Here is a 16,228-nt window from a genome sequence, read left to right as displayed (position 1 = left end):
AATCCTGCAGTGCCAGACGTGTCCCCCTGCTTAAGCCAATACATGTCCAGGCCCGTCTGAAGTTTGCTAGAGAGCATTTGGATGATCCAGAAGAAGATTGGGAGAATGTCATATGGTCAGATGAAACCAAAAATATCACTTTTTGGTAAAAACACAACTCGTCGTGTTTGGAGGACGAAGAATGCTGAGTTGCAACAATACCAGACAGTCTTGTCTGTCTGTAGCCTGTTTGTCTGCATGGCAGTTGTTTTAGTGGTGTCGGAGCATGGCAGTTGTTTTGGTGGTGTCGGAGCATGGCAGTTGTTTTAGTGGTGTCGGAGCATGGCAGTTGTTTTGGTGGTGTCGGAGCATGGCAGTTGTTTTAGTGGTGTCGGAGCATGGCAGTTGTTTTAGTGGTGTCGGAGCATGGCAGTTGTTTTAGTGGTGTCGGAGCATGGCAGTTGTTTTAGTGGTGTCGGAGCATGGCAGTTGTTTTAGTGGTGTCGGAGCATGGCAGTTGTTTTAGTGGTGTCGGAGCATGGCAGTTGTTTTAGTGGTGTCGGAGCATGGCAGTTGTTTTAGTGGTGTCGGAGCATGGCAGTTGTTTTAGTGGTGTCGGAGCATGGCAGTTGTTTTAGTGGTGTCGGAGCATGGCAGTTGTTTTAGTGGTGTCGGAGCATGGCAGTTGTTTTAGTGGTGTCGGAGCATGGCAGTTCTAAACTAGCATCTATAGAGGCTACACTATCATCTATAGAGGCTACACTTTCATCTATAGAGGCTACACTATCATCTATAGAGGCTGCACTATCATCTATAGAGGCTACACTATCATCTATAGAGGTTATACTATCATCTATAGAGGCTACACTATCATCTATAGAGGCTACACTTTCTGTCATCTATAGAGTCTACACTTTCATCTATAGAGGCTACACTTTCATCTATAGAGGCTACACTTTCTGTCATCTATAGAGGCTACACGTTCTGTCATCTATAGAGTCTACACTAGCATCTATAGAGGCTACACTATCATCTATAGAGTCTACACTATCATCTATAGAGGCTACACTTTCATCTATAGAGGCTACACTTTCTGTCATCTATAGAGGCTACACTATCATCTATAGAGGCTACACTATCATCTATAGAGGCTACACTTTCATCTATAGAGGCTACACTATCATCTATAAAGGCTACACTTTCTGTCATCTATAGAGACCACACTTTCTATCATCTATAGAGGCCACACATTCATCTATAGATGCTACACTATCATCTATAGAGGCTACACTTTCTATCATCTATAGAGGCTACACTTTCTGTCATCTATAGAGGCCACACTTTCTATCATCTATAGAGACTACACTTTCTGGCATCTATAGAGGCTACACTATCATCTATAGAGGCTACACTTTCATATATAGAGGCTACACTTTCATCTATAGAGGCTACACTATCATCTATAGAGGCTACACTTTCATCTATAGAGGCTACACTATCATCTATAGAGGCTACACTTTCACTTATAGAGGCTACACTTTCTATCATCTATAGAGGCTACACTTTCATCTATAGAGACTACACTTTCTGTCATCTATAGAGGCTACACTATCATCTATAGAGGCTACACTTTCATCTATAGAGGCTACACTTTCTGTCATCTATAGAGGCTACACTTTCATCTATAGAGACTACACTTTCTGTCATCTATAGAGGCTACACTATCATCTATAGAAGCTACACTTTCATCTATAGAGGCTACACTATCATCTATAGAGGCTACACTTTCATCTATAGAGGCTACACTTTCATCTATAGAGGCTACACTATCATCTATAGAGGCTACACTTTCATCTATAGAGGATACACTTTCTATCATCTATAGAGGCTACACTTTCATCTATAGAGGCTACACTTTCATCTAGAGGCTACACTTTCACTTATAGAGGCTACACTTTCTATCATCTATAGAGGCTACACTTTCATCTATAGAGGCTACACTTTCATCTATAGAGGCTACACTTTCACTTATAGAGGCTACACTTTCTATCATCTATAGAGGCTACACTTTCATCTATAGAGGCTACACTTTCTGTCATTTATAGAGGCTACACTATTCAATAACCATTTTGAACTTCTAACTATGGTAGAGATAATAAGGGAGTGGTTTTATGACCGGAGGAGGAGGAGGTCAGAGACCTGGCAGTGTGGTGCCAAGACAACCTCTCACTCAACGTGGGCAAGACAAAGGTGCTCATTGTGGACTACAGGAAACGGAGGGCCGAACATGTCCCCATTCATGTCCCCTCTTCCCCCACAGGAGGCTGAAAAGATGTGGCATGGGCCCTCAGACCCTCAAAAAGTTATACAGCTGCACCATTGAGAGCATTTTGACTGGCTGCATTACCGCCTGGTATAGCAACTGCTCGGCATCTTACCACTAGGTGCAACTCAGGGTAGTGTCCAATACATCACTGGGGCCGAACTCCCTGCCATTCAGGACCTCTAGACAAGACGGTGTCAGAGAAAGGCCCTAAAAATGGTCAAGGACTCCAGCCACCCAAGCCATTTAGACTGTCATCAATGCTACCGCACGGCAAGCGGTACCGGAGCCAGCCACCCAAGCCATATAGACTGTTCTCTCTGCTACCGCACGGCAAGCGGTACTGCAGCCAGCCATGTCTGGGACCAAAAGGCACCTGAACAACTTCTACCCCCATTATACTGCTGAACATTTGATCAAATGTCTACCCTGACTATTTACATTGACCCCCTTGATTATTTATTACACACACACACACACACACACACACACAAACACTTGTATATAGCCATGTTATTACCTGGTACTTCCTGTATATAGCCATGTTATTACCCGGTACTTCCTGTATATCCTATCCGTGCCCAGAGTAAACTTCCTCCTACTCTTTCCCAGATGGGAATATATGCATATTATTATTACTGGTGGATAGAAAACACTCTGAAGTCTGTGAGTATAACAGAACTCATATGGCAGACAAAAACCTGAGAAGAAATCCAAACAGGAAGTGAGAACTCAATTTAGAAAACAGTGCCATTGGATGTCCACCTTAGATATGGATGAGAATGCACTTCCTAGGGCTTCCACAAGATGTCACCGTCTTTAGATTCTGGTTGTATGATTCTACTATAAAGGTGGGGCTCATAATAGCTCTTTGAATGGGTGGTCTGGCAGAAAGCCTCTGTCTCATTACGCGCGGTCACGAGAGAGTGTTCTTGCGTTCCAATGCGTTTCTTCAGACAATTAAATTATCCGGTTGGAACCTTATTGCTGATTAATGTTTAAAACATCCTAAATATGGATTGCATACATCATTTGACTTGTTTCTACGACCTGGGTTTAGGGTTAGGGTTAGGGTTAACCCTAAACCCTTACCTGGTACCCCTGTATATAGCCATGTTATTACCTCCCTGTATATAACCATGTTATTACCTGGTACTCCCTGTATATAACCATGTTATTACCTCCCTGTATATAACCATGTTATTACCTGGTACTCCCTGTATATAGTCATGTAATTACCTCCCTGTATATAACCATGTTATTACCTGGTCTCCCTGTATATAACCATGTTATTACCTGGTACTCCCTGCATATAGTCATGTTATTACCTGGTACTCCCTGTATATAGTCATGTTATTACCTCCCTGTATATAACCATGTTATTACCTGGTACTCCCTGTATATAGTCATGTTATTACCTCCCTGTATATAGTCATGTTATTACCTGGTACTTCCTGTATATAGTCATGTTATTACCTGGTACTCCCTGTATATAACCATGTTATTACCTGGTACTCCCTGTATATAGTCATGTTATTACCTGGTCCTTCCTGTATATAACCATGTTATTACCTGGTACTTCCTGTATATAACCATGTTATTACCTGGTACTTCCTGTATATAACCATGTTATTACCTGGTACTCACTGTATATAACCATGTTATTACCTGGTACTCCCTGTATATAGTCAGGTTATTACCTGGTCCTTCCTGTATATAACCATGTTATTACCTGGTACTTCCTGTATATAACCATGTTATTACCTGGTACTTCCTGTATATAACCATGTTATTACCTGGTACTCACTGTATATAACCATGTTATTACCTGGTACTCCCTGTATATAACCATGTTATTACCTGGTACTTCCTGTATATAACCATGTTATTACCTGGTACTTCCTGTATATAACCATGTTATTACCTGGTACTCACTGTATATAACCATGTTATTACCTGGTACTCCCTGTATATAGTCAGGTTATTACCTGGTCCTTCCTGTATATAACCATGTTATTACCTGGTACTTCCTGTATATAACCATGTTATTACCTGGTACTTCCTGTATATAACCATGTTATTACCTGGTACTCACTGTATATAACCATGTTATTACCTGGTACTCCCTGTATATAGTCAGGTTATTACCTGGTCCTTCCTGTATATAACCATGTTATTACCTGGTCCTTCCTGTATATAACCATGTTATTACCTGGTACTTCCTGTATATAACCATGTTATTACCTGGTACTTCCTGTATATAACCATGTTATTACCTGGTACTCCCTGTATATAACCATGTTATTACCTGGTACTCCCTGTATATAACCATGTTATTACCTGGTACTCCCTGTATATAACCATGTTATTACCTGGTACTCCCTGTATATAACCATGTTATTACCTGGTACTTCCTTTACATCGCCTCGTTATTTTTAAAAATGGTTTTACTATTTCCTTTTATATTTAGAAAATATTTGTCTTAATTTTTAACTGTACTGTTGGGAATGGGCTCGTAAGTAAGCATTTTACTGTAAATCTACACCTTTTGTATTTTGCACATGTGGCCAATAAAATGTTATTAGATGTCCTGTAGTTGAAGGTGAGGAACAACTTGGTAACATTGTTGAACGTGCTAACAGTGATACGGTAGGCTACTCACGCGTTGCCGTAGGCGACAGTCACCCCGGCGACAGGGCCGGTGTCACAGCCGAGGAAGAGGAAGGAGACGTAACAGGCGGTGGAGACGAGGTTGACCCCCATGGCCATACGGATGGCCCCTAACGCTGACAGGTCTAACTTCTTCACCAAGAGACCACCCAGGAAGATACCCAGACACGCACACGGAATGGCTGTCATACCTATGGAGGAAGGGAGGGAGGGAGAGGACAGGGGTTATGGTTGGAAGGATAGAGGACAGTGTTAGGACCAGGGTTAGGGAGAGACAGAGGACAGTGTTAGGACCAGGGTTAGGGAGAGACAGAGAACAGGGGTTATGGTTGGAAGGATAGTGTTAGTACCAGGGTTAGGGAGAGACAGAGGACAGTGTTAGGACCAGGGTTAGGGAGAGACAGAGGAGAGGGGTTATGGTTGGAAGGATAGAGGACAGTGTTAGGACCAGGGTTAGGGAGAGACAGAGGACAGTGTTAGGACCAGGGTTAGGGAGAGACAGAGAACAGGGGTTATGGTTGGAAGGATAGTGTTAGGACCAGGGTTAGGGAGAGACAGAGGACAGGGGTTATGGTTAGAAGGATAGAGGACAGTGTTAGGACCAGGGTTAGGGAGAGACAGAGGACAGTGTTAGGACCAGGGTTAGGGAGAGACAGAGGACAGGGGTTATGGTTGGAAGGATAGAGGACAGTGTTAGGACCAGGGTTAGGGAGAGACAGAGGACAGTGTTAGGACCAGGGTTAGGGAGAGACAGAGGACAGTGTTAGGACCAGGGTTAGGGAGAGACAGAGGACAGTGTTAGGACCAGGGTTAGGGAGAGACAGAGGACAGGGGTTATGGTTGGAAGGATAGAGGACAGTGTTAGGACCAGGGTTAGGGAGAGACAGAGGACAGTGTTAGGACCAGGGTTAGGGAGAGACAGAGAACAGGGGTTATGGTTGGAAGGATAGTGTTAGGACCAGGGTTAGGGAGAGACAGAGGACAGGGGTTATGGTTGGAAGGATAGAGGACAGTGTTAGGACCAGGGTTAGGGAGAGACAGAGGACAGGGGTTATGGTTGGAAGGATATAGGACAGTGTTAGGACCAGGGTTAGGGAGAGACAGAGGACAGTGTTAGGACCAGGGTTAGGGAGAGACAGAGGACAGGGGTTATGGTTGGAAGGATAGAGGACAGTGTTAGGACCAGGGTTAGGGAGAGACAGAGGACAGTGTTAGGACCAGGGTTAGGGATAGACAGAGGACAGGGGTTATGGTTGGAAGGATAGAGGACAGTGTTAGGACCAGGGTTAGGGAGAGACAGAGGACAGTGTTAGGACCAGGGTTAGGGAGAGACAGAGGACAGGGGTTATGGTTGGAAGGATAGAGGACAGTGTTAGGACCAGGGTTAGGGAGAGACAGAGGACAGTGTTAGGACCAGGGTTAGGGAGAGACAGAGGACAGGGGTTATGGTTGGAAGGATAGAGGACAGTGTTAGGACCAGGGTTAGCGAGAGACAGAGGACAGTGTTAGGACCAGGGTTAGGGAGAGACAGAGAACAGGGGTTATGGTTGGAAGGATAGTGTTAGGACCAGGGTTAGGGAGAGACAGAGGACAGGGGTTATTGGTTGGAAGGATAGAGGACAGTGTTAGGACCAGGGTTAGGGAGAGACAGAGGACAGGGGTTATGGTTGGAAGGATAGAGGACAGTGTTAGGACCAGGGTTAGGGAGAGACAGAGGACAGTGTTAGGACCAGGGTTAGGGAGAGACAGAGGACAGGGGTTATGGTTGGAAGGATAGAGGACAGTGTTAGGACCAGGGTTAGGGAGAGACAGAGGACAGTGTTAGGACCAGGCTTAGGGAGAGACAGAGGACAGTGTTAGGACCAGGGTTAGGGAGAGACAGAGGACAGTGTTAGGACCAGGGTCAGGGAGAGACAGAGGACAGTGTTAGGACCAGGGTTAGGGAGAGACAGAGGACAGTGTTAGGACCAGGGTTAGGGAGAGACAGAGGACAGTGTTAGGACCAGGGTTAGGGAGAGACAGATGACAGGGGTTATGGTTGGAAGGACAGTGTTAGGACCAGGGTTAGGGAGAGACCAGAGGACAGTGTTAGGACCAGGGTTAGGGAGAGACAGAGGACAGTGTTAGGACCAGGGTTAGGGAGAGACAGAGGACAGGGGTTATGGTTGGAAGGACAGTGTTAGGACCAGGGTTAGGGAGAGACCAGAGGACAGTGTTAGGACCAGGGTTAGGGAGAGACAGAGAACAGGGGTTATGGTTGGAAGGATAGTGTTAGGACCAGGGTTAGGGAGAGACAGAGGACAGGGGTTATTGGTTGGAAGGATAGAGGACAGTGTTAGGACCAGGGTTAGGGAGAGACAGAGGACAGGGGTTATGGTTGGAAGGATAGAGGACAGTGTTAGGACCAGGGTTAGGGAGAGACAGAGGACAGTGTTAGGACCAGGGTTAGGGAGAGACAGAGGACAGGGGTTATGGTTGGAAGGATAGAGGACAGTGTTAGGACCAGGGTTAGGGAGAGACAGAGGACAGTGTTAGGACCAGGCTTAGGGAGAGACAGAGGACAGTGTTAGGACCAGGGTTAGGGAGAGACAGAGGACAGTGTTAGGACCAGGGTCAGGGAGAGACAGAGGACAGTGTTAGGACCAGGGTTAGGGAGAGACAGAGGACAGGGGTTATGGTTGGAAGGATAGAGGAAAGTGTTAGGACCAGGGTTAGGGAGAGACAGAGGACAGTGTTAGGACCAGGCTTAGGGAGAGACAGAGGACAGTGTTAGGACCAGGGTTAGGGAGAGACAGAGGACAGTGTTAGGACCAGGGTTAGGGAGAGACAGAGGACAGTGTTAGGACCAGGGTTAGGGAGAGACAGATGACAGGGGTTATGGTTGGAAGGACAGTGTTAGGACCAGGGTTAGGGAGAGACCAGAGGACAGTGTTAGGACCAGGGTTAGGGAGAGACAGAGGACAGTGTTAGGACCAGGGTTAGGGAGAGACAGAGGACAGGGGTTATGGTTGGAAGGACAGTGTTAGGACCAGGGTTAGGGAGAGACCAGAGGACAGTGTTAGGACCAGGGTTAGGGAGAGACAGAGGACAGAGAGGAGTGTGTGTGAGAAGGGGCCAATAACAAACACTGTGAATGAAGAAGGGAAAGGCCACAGGGTCATTGAAAACCACTATAGAAGTCCCATGTTTTATTATGCTCTGGTTTGGATGTAGTGATTAGCATTATCACCTAGCAGCTGATTGGCTGAGGAAGTGGTGAGGTTGAACTGCTGCTCCATGTACTTCCCTAGGAAGGTGGCGAAGCCTGCAACCACAGCGATCTCCATACAGGCTGCCAGCGAGATGCAGGTAAACACAGGGTTGGACAGGAGGTGCTTGGTCACCTTGGGGATGACTGTAAAGGGGTGGGGGGTGATTGAAACTGTGTACATCACAACATAATATCTTGTATGTATTTTACATGTGTACCGTATCCATTAACACCAGTCTGTTAATAAACGGAGAAGCAGACCTCTCCCCTGACCAACATCGCTGACATTACCATATTATTCTATGACAGTAGATATCACCTCTCATGTGCTCGCAGCAGGTCAGTCCACTATTGGCCTGGAAGCCATGGATCGCCCCGTTAGTGGGCTTGTTCCCCTCGTAATCCCTGGACAGGGAGGGGGGCAACATGGCCTGTTCACTCTCCCCCCCACTGTCCACATCCTGCTCATTCAGGGACTGGGGGAAGCCGAACATGAAGAGGGAGGAGATGAAGAGTAAGGCACCGCAGAGCAAGAAGCCACCCCACCACGCACCAATCCACCTGGGGTCGTCAGGGCCGATGTCCAGCTTACCTGGCAACACAGGTAGAAAACACCAGGTTAAACACATATAACACAGTCAGGATACCAGGTTAATATAACACAGTCAGGATACCAGGTTAATATAACACAGTCAGGATACCAGGTTAATATAACACAGTCAGGATACCAGGTTAAACACATATAACACAGTCAGGATACCAGGTTAAACACATATAACACAGTCAGGATACCAGGTTAAACACATATAACACAGTCAGGATACCAGGTTAATATAACACAGTCAGGATACCAGGTTAATATAACACAGTCAGGATACCAGGTTAATATAACACAGTCAGGATACCAGGTTAAACACATATAACACGGTCAGGATACCAGGATAAACACATATAACACAGTCAGGATACCAGGATAAACACATATAACAGTCAGGATACCAGGATAAACACATATAACACAGTCAGGATACCAGGATAAACACATATAACAGTCAGGATACCAGGATAAACACATATAACACGGTCAGGATACCAGGTTAAACACCTATAACACAGTCAGGATACCAGGTTAATATAACACAGTCAGGATACCAGGATAAACACATATAACACAGTCAGGATACCAGGATAAACACATATAACAGTCAGGATACCAGGATAAACACATATAACACGGTCAGGATACCAGGTTAAACACCTATAACACAGTCAGGATACCAGGTTAATATAACACAGTCAGGATACCAGGATAAACACATATAACACAGTCAGGATACCGGGTTAAACACATATAACACAGTCAGGATACCAGGTTAATATAACACAGTCAGGATACCAGGTTAATATAACACAGTCAGGATACCAGGTTAATATAACACAGTCAGGATACCAGGTTAAACACATATAACACAGTCAGGATACCAGGTTAAACACATATAACAGTCAGGATACCAGGATAAACACATATAACACAGTCAGGATACCAGGATAAACACATATAACAGTCAGGATACCAGGATAAACACATATAACACGGTCAGGATACCAGGTTAAACACCTATAACACAGTCAGGATACCAGGTTAATATAACACAGTCAGGATACCAGGATAAACACATATAACACAGTCAGGATACCAGGATAAACACATATAACAGTCAGGATACCAGGATAAACACATATAACACGGTCAGGATACCAGGTTAAACACCTATAACACAGTCAGGATACCAGGTTAATATAACACAGTCAGGATACCAGGATAAACACATATAACACAGTCAGGATACCGGGTTAAACACATATAACACAGTCAGGATACCAGGTTAATATAACACAGTCAGGATACCAGGTTAATATAACACAGTCAGGATACCAGGTTAATATAACACAGTCAGGATACCAGGTTAAACACATATAACACAGTCAGGATACCAGGTTAAACACATATAACACAGTCAGAATACCAGGTTAAACACATATAACACAGTCAGGATACCAGGTTAAACACATATAACACAGTCAGGATACCAGGTTAATATAACACAGTCAGGATACCAGGTTAAACACATATAACACAGTCAGGATACCAGGTTAAACACATATAACACAGTCAGGATACCAGGTTAAACACATATAACACGGTCAGGATACCAGGTTAAACACATATAACACGGTCAGAATACCAGGTTGAACACATATAACACAGTCAGGATACCAGGTTAATATAACACAGTCAGGATATCAGGTTAATATAACACAGTCAGGATGCCAGGTTAATATAACACAGTCAGGATACCAGGTTAATATAACACAGTCAGGATACCAGGTTAATATAACACAGTCAGGATACCAGGTTAATATAACACAGTCAGGATACCAGGTTAAACACATATAACACAGTCAGGATACCAGGTTAAACACATATAACACGGTCAGGATACCAGGTTAATATAACACAGTCAGGATACCAGGTTAATATAACACAGTCAGTATACCAGGTTAAACACATATAACACAGTAGGAATACCATGGGGGACACACACATATAACACAGTAGGGATACCAGGGGGGGAACACATATAACACAGTAGGGATACCAGGAGGAACACATATAACACAGTAGGGATACCGGGGGGGGGGGGGGGGACATATAACACAGTAGGGATACCAGGGGGACACATATAACACAGTAGGGATAGCAGGGGGAACACATATAACACAGTAGGGATACCAGGGGGGGGAACACATATAACACAGTAGGGATACCAGGGGGGGAACACATTTAACACAGTAGGGATACCAGGGGGGGAAACATATAACACAGTAGGGATACCAGGGGGGACACATATAACACAGTAGGGATACCAGGGGGGGGACATATAACAAAGTAGGGATACCAGGCGGGGGGAACACATATAACACAGTAGGGATACCAGGGGGAACACATATAACACAGTAGGGATACCAGGGGGGAACATATAACACAGTAGGGATACCAGGGGGGAACATATAACACAGTAGGGATACCAGGGGGAACACATATAACACAGTAGGGATACCAGGGGGAACACATATAACACAGTCGGAATACCAGGTTAATATAACAGTCAGGATACCAGGTTAAACATGTATAACACAGTCAGGATACCAGGTTAAACACATATAACACAGTCAGGACACCAGGTTAATATAATACAGGCAAGATACCAGGTTAAACACATATAACACAGTCAGGATACCAGGATAAACACATATAACAGTCAGGATACCAGGTTACACACATATAACAGTCAGTATACCAGGATAAACACATATAACAGTCAGGATACCAGGATAAACACATATAACAGTCAGGATACCAGGTTAATATAACACAGTCAGGATACCAGGTTAAACACATATAACACAGTCAGGATACCAGGTTAAACACATATAACACAGTCAGGATACCAGGTTAAACACATATAACACGGTCAGGATACCAGGTTAAACAAATATAACACGGTCAGAATACCAGGTTGAACACATATAACACAGTCAGGATACCAGGTTAATATAACACAGTCAGGATACCAGGTTAATATAACACAGTCAGGATACCAGGTTAATATAACACAGTCAGGATACCAGGTTAATATAACACAGTCAGGATACCAGGTTAAACACATATAACACAGTCAGGATACCAGGTTAAACACATATAACACGGTCAGGATACCAGGTTAATATAACACAGTCAGGATACCAGGTTAATATAACACAGTCAGTATACCAGGTTAAACACATATAACACAGTAGGAATACCATGGGGGACACACACATATAACACAGTAGGGATACCAGGGGGGGAACACATATAACACAGTAGGGATACCAGGTGGGGAACACATATAACACAGTAGGGAAAGCAGGGGGAACACATATAACACAGTAGGGATACCAGGAGGAACACATATAACACAGTAGGGATACCGGGGGGGGGGGGGGGGGGACATATAACACAGTAGGGATACCAGGGGGGACACATATAACACAGTAGGGATAGCAGGGGGAACACATATAACACAGTAGGGATACCAGGGGGGGGAACACATATAACACAGTAGGGATACCAGGGGGGGAACACATATAACACAGTAGGGATACCAGGGGGGAAACATATAACACAGTAGGGATACCAGGGGGGACACATATAACACAGTAGGGATACCAGGGGGGGGACATATAACACAGTAGGGATACCAGGCGGGGGGAACACATATAACACAGTAGGGATACCAGGGGGAACACATATAACACAGTAGGGATACCAGGGGGGAACATATAACACAGTAGGGATACCAGGGGGGAACATATAACACAGTAGGGATACCAGGGGGAACACATATAACACAGTAGGGATACCAGGGGGAACACATATAACACAGTCGGAATACCAGGTTAATATAACAGTCAGGATACCAGGTTAAACATGTATAACACAGTCAGGATACCAGGTTAAACACATATAACACAGTCAGGACACCAGGTTAATATAATACAGGCAAGATACCAGGTTAAACACATATAACACAGTCAGGATACCAGGATAAACACATATAACAGTCAGGATACCAGGTTACACACATATAACAGTCAGTATACCAGGATAAACACATATAACAGTCAGGATACCAGGATAAACACATATAACAGTCAGGATACCAGGTTAAACACATATAACACAGTCAGGATACCAGGTTAAACACATATAACACAGTCAGGATACCAGGTTAAACACATATAACACAGTCAGGATACCAGGATAAACACATATAACACAGTCAGGGTACCAGGTTAATATAACACAGTTAGGATACCAGGTTAATATAACACAGTCAGGATACCAGGTTAAACACATATAACACAGTCAGGGTACCAGGTTAATATAACACAGTCAGGACACCAGGTTAAACACATATAACAGTCAGGATATAAGGATAAACACATATAACACAGTCAGGATACCAGGATAAACACATATAACACAGTCAGGATACCAGGTTAATATAACAGGCAGGATACCAGGTTAAACACATATAACACAGTCAGGATACCAGGATAAACACATATAACACAGCCAGGATACCAGGATAAACACATATAACACAGTCAGGATACCAGGTTAATATAACAGGCAGGATACCAGGATAAACACATATAACAGTCAGGATACCAGGATAAACACATATAACACAGTCAGGATACCAGGATAAACACATATAACACAGTCAGGATACCAGGTTAATATAACACAGTCAGGGTACCAGGTTAATATAACACAGTCAGGATACCAGGTTAACCACATATAACACAGTCAGGATACCAGGATAAACACATATAACAGTCAGGATACCAGGATAAACACATATAACACAGTCAGGATACCAGGATAAACACATATAACACAGTCAGGATACCAGGTTAATATAACAGGCAGGATACCAGGATAAACACATATAACCCTGGACCCTGGACATCACCCTGTCATTCTCTGCAAACATCAAAGCAGTGACTCCTGCAGATTCATGCTCTACAACATCCATAGAGTACGACCCCCCCTCACACAGGAAGTGGCGCAGGTCCTAATCCAGGAACTTGTCATCTCCCTTCTGGACTACTGCAACTCGCTGTTGGCTGGGCTGCTCGCTTTTGCCATCAAACCCCTGCAACTTATCCAGAATTCCAGTTGACGCTCGCATCCACTACAAGACCATGGTGCTTACCTACAGAACAGCAAGAGGAACTGCCCCTCCCTACCTTCAGGCTATGGTCAAACCCTACACCCCAACCCATCCACTACAAGACCATGGTGCTTACCTACAGAACAGCAAGAGGAACTGCCCCTCCCTACCTTCAGGCTATGGTCAAACCCTACACCAACCCATCCACTACAAGACCATGGTGCTTACCTACAGAACAGCAAGAGGAACTGTCCCTCCCTACCTTCAGGCTATGGTCAAACCCTACACCAACCCATCCACTACAAGACCATGGTGCTTACCTACAGAACAGCAAGAGGAACTGTCCCTCCCTACCTTCAGGCTATGGTCAAACCCTACACCAACCCATCCACTACAAGACCATGGTGCTTACCTACAGAACAGCAAGAGGAACTGCCCCTCCCTACCTTCAGGCTATGGTCAAACCCTACACCAACCCATCCACTACAAGACCATGGTGCTTACCTACAGAACAGCAAGAGGAACTGCCCCTCCCTACCTTCAGGCTATGGTCAAACCCTACACCCCAACCCATCCACTACAAGACCATGGTGCTTACCTACAGAACAGCAAGAGGAACTGCCCCTCCCTACCTTCAGGCTATGGTCAAACCCTACACCCCAACCCATCCACTACAAGGCCATGGTGCTTACCTACAGAACAGCAAGAGGAACTGTCCCTCCCTACCTTCAGGCTATGGTCAAACCCTACACCCCAACCCATCCACTACAAGACCTTGGTGCTTACCTACAGAACAGCAAGAGGAACTGTCCCTCCCTACCTTCAGGCTATGGTCAAACCCTACACCCCAACCCGAGCACTCCGTTCTGCCACCTCAGTTCTCTTGGCCCTCCCACCCCTACTTTATTAAGGAAAAGTGTACTTACTATGCCTCTGATATGTGGTTGTCCCACCCAGCTATCTTAAAATGAATGCACTAACTGTAAGTCACTCTAGATAAGAGCGTCTGCTAAATGACTATATGATTATGATTATATATATATACACATATGATTATATATTACACAGCAGACTCCAGGGGGAACAAATATTATATATATATATACAGCAGAGACTCCAGAGGGAACAAAGATTATATATACACAGTAGACTCCAGGGGGAACAAAGATTATATATATACACAGTAGAGACTCCAGGGGGAACAAATATTATATATATACACAGGAGACTCCAGGGGGAACAAAGATTATATATATACACAGGAGACTCCAGGGGGAACAAAGATTATATATATACACAGTAGAGACTCCAGGGGGAACAAAGATTATATATATACACAGGAGACTCCAGGGGGAACAAAGATTATATATATACACAGTAGAGACTCCAGGGGGAACAAAGATTATATATATACACAGTAGAGACTCCAGGGGGAACAAAGATTATATATACACAGCAGAGACTCCAGGGGGAACAAAGATTATATATATACACAGGAGACTCCAGGGGGAACAAAGATTACATATATACATATTAGAGACTCCAGAGGGAACAAAGATTATATATATACACAGGAGACTCCAGGGGGAACAAAGATTATATATATACACAGTAGAGACTCCAGGGGGAACAAATATTATATATATACACAGGAGACTCCAGGGGGAACAAAGATTACATATATACATATTAGAGACTCCAGAGGGAACAAAGATTATATATATACACAGGAGACTCCAGGGGGAACAAAGATTATATATATACACAGTAGAGACTCCAGGGGGAACAAATATTATATATATACACAGGAGACTCCAGGGGGAACAAAGATTATATATATACACAGTAGAGACTCCAGGGGGAACAAAGATTATATATATACACAGTAGAGACTCCAGGGGGAACAAAGATTATATATACACAGCAGAGACTCCAGGGGGAACAAAGATTATATATATACACAGTAGAGACTCCAGGGGGAACAAAGATTATATATATACACAGTAGAGACTCCAGGGGGAACAAAGATTATATATATACACAGGAGACTCCAGGGGGAACAAAGATTATATATATACACAGCAGAGACTCCAGGGGGAAGAAATATAACACTGTTTTTGTCACACAGCAGCAGAAACCAAGGAAAAGAGAGACACAGTGCTACGTATGGTGGAGAATTCAGCCAGAAGTTGTAGTGTATATTGTACCATATTGTTGTCT

At 44.2% G+C, this 16,228-nt stretch overlaps 1 protein-coding gene across 1 annotated transcript in view; it reads right to left on the bottom strand.

Moving 5' to 3' along the window:
• Positions 1–16,228, bottom strand: part of LOC110515483 (solute carrier organic anion transporter family member 3A1-like) — a 58,794-nt gene that overhangs the window by 14,806 nt on the left and 27,760 nt on the right. The window contains exons 4-6 of the mRNA XM_036964547.1: positions 8,542–8,814; positions 8,202–8,366; positions 4,965–5,163 (exon numbers count right to left, since the gene is read on the bottom strand). Of these exons, the coding sequence (XP_036820442.1) occupies positions 4,965–5,163; positions 8,202–8,366; positions 8,542–8,814 (637 nt within the window). The remainder of the gene's footprint in view (positions 1–4,964; positions 5,164–8,201; positions 8,367–8,541; positions 8,815–16,228) is intronic.

Source organism: Oncorhynchus mykiss, chromosome 26 (assembly GCF_013265735.2).
Source record: "Oncorhynchus mykiss isolate Arlee chromosome 26, USDA_OmykA_1.1, whole genome shotgun sequence".
Lineage (NCBI taxonomy): Eukaryota > Metazoa > Chordata > Actinopteri > Salmoniformes > Salmonidae > Oncorhynchus > Oncorhynchus mykiss.
The sequence above is the reverse complement of the archived record's forward strand: the minus strand, read 5'-3'. Positions and strand labels throughout refer to the sequence as shown.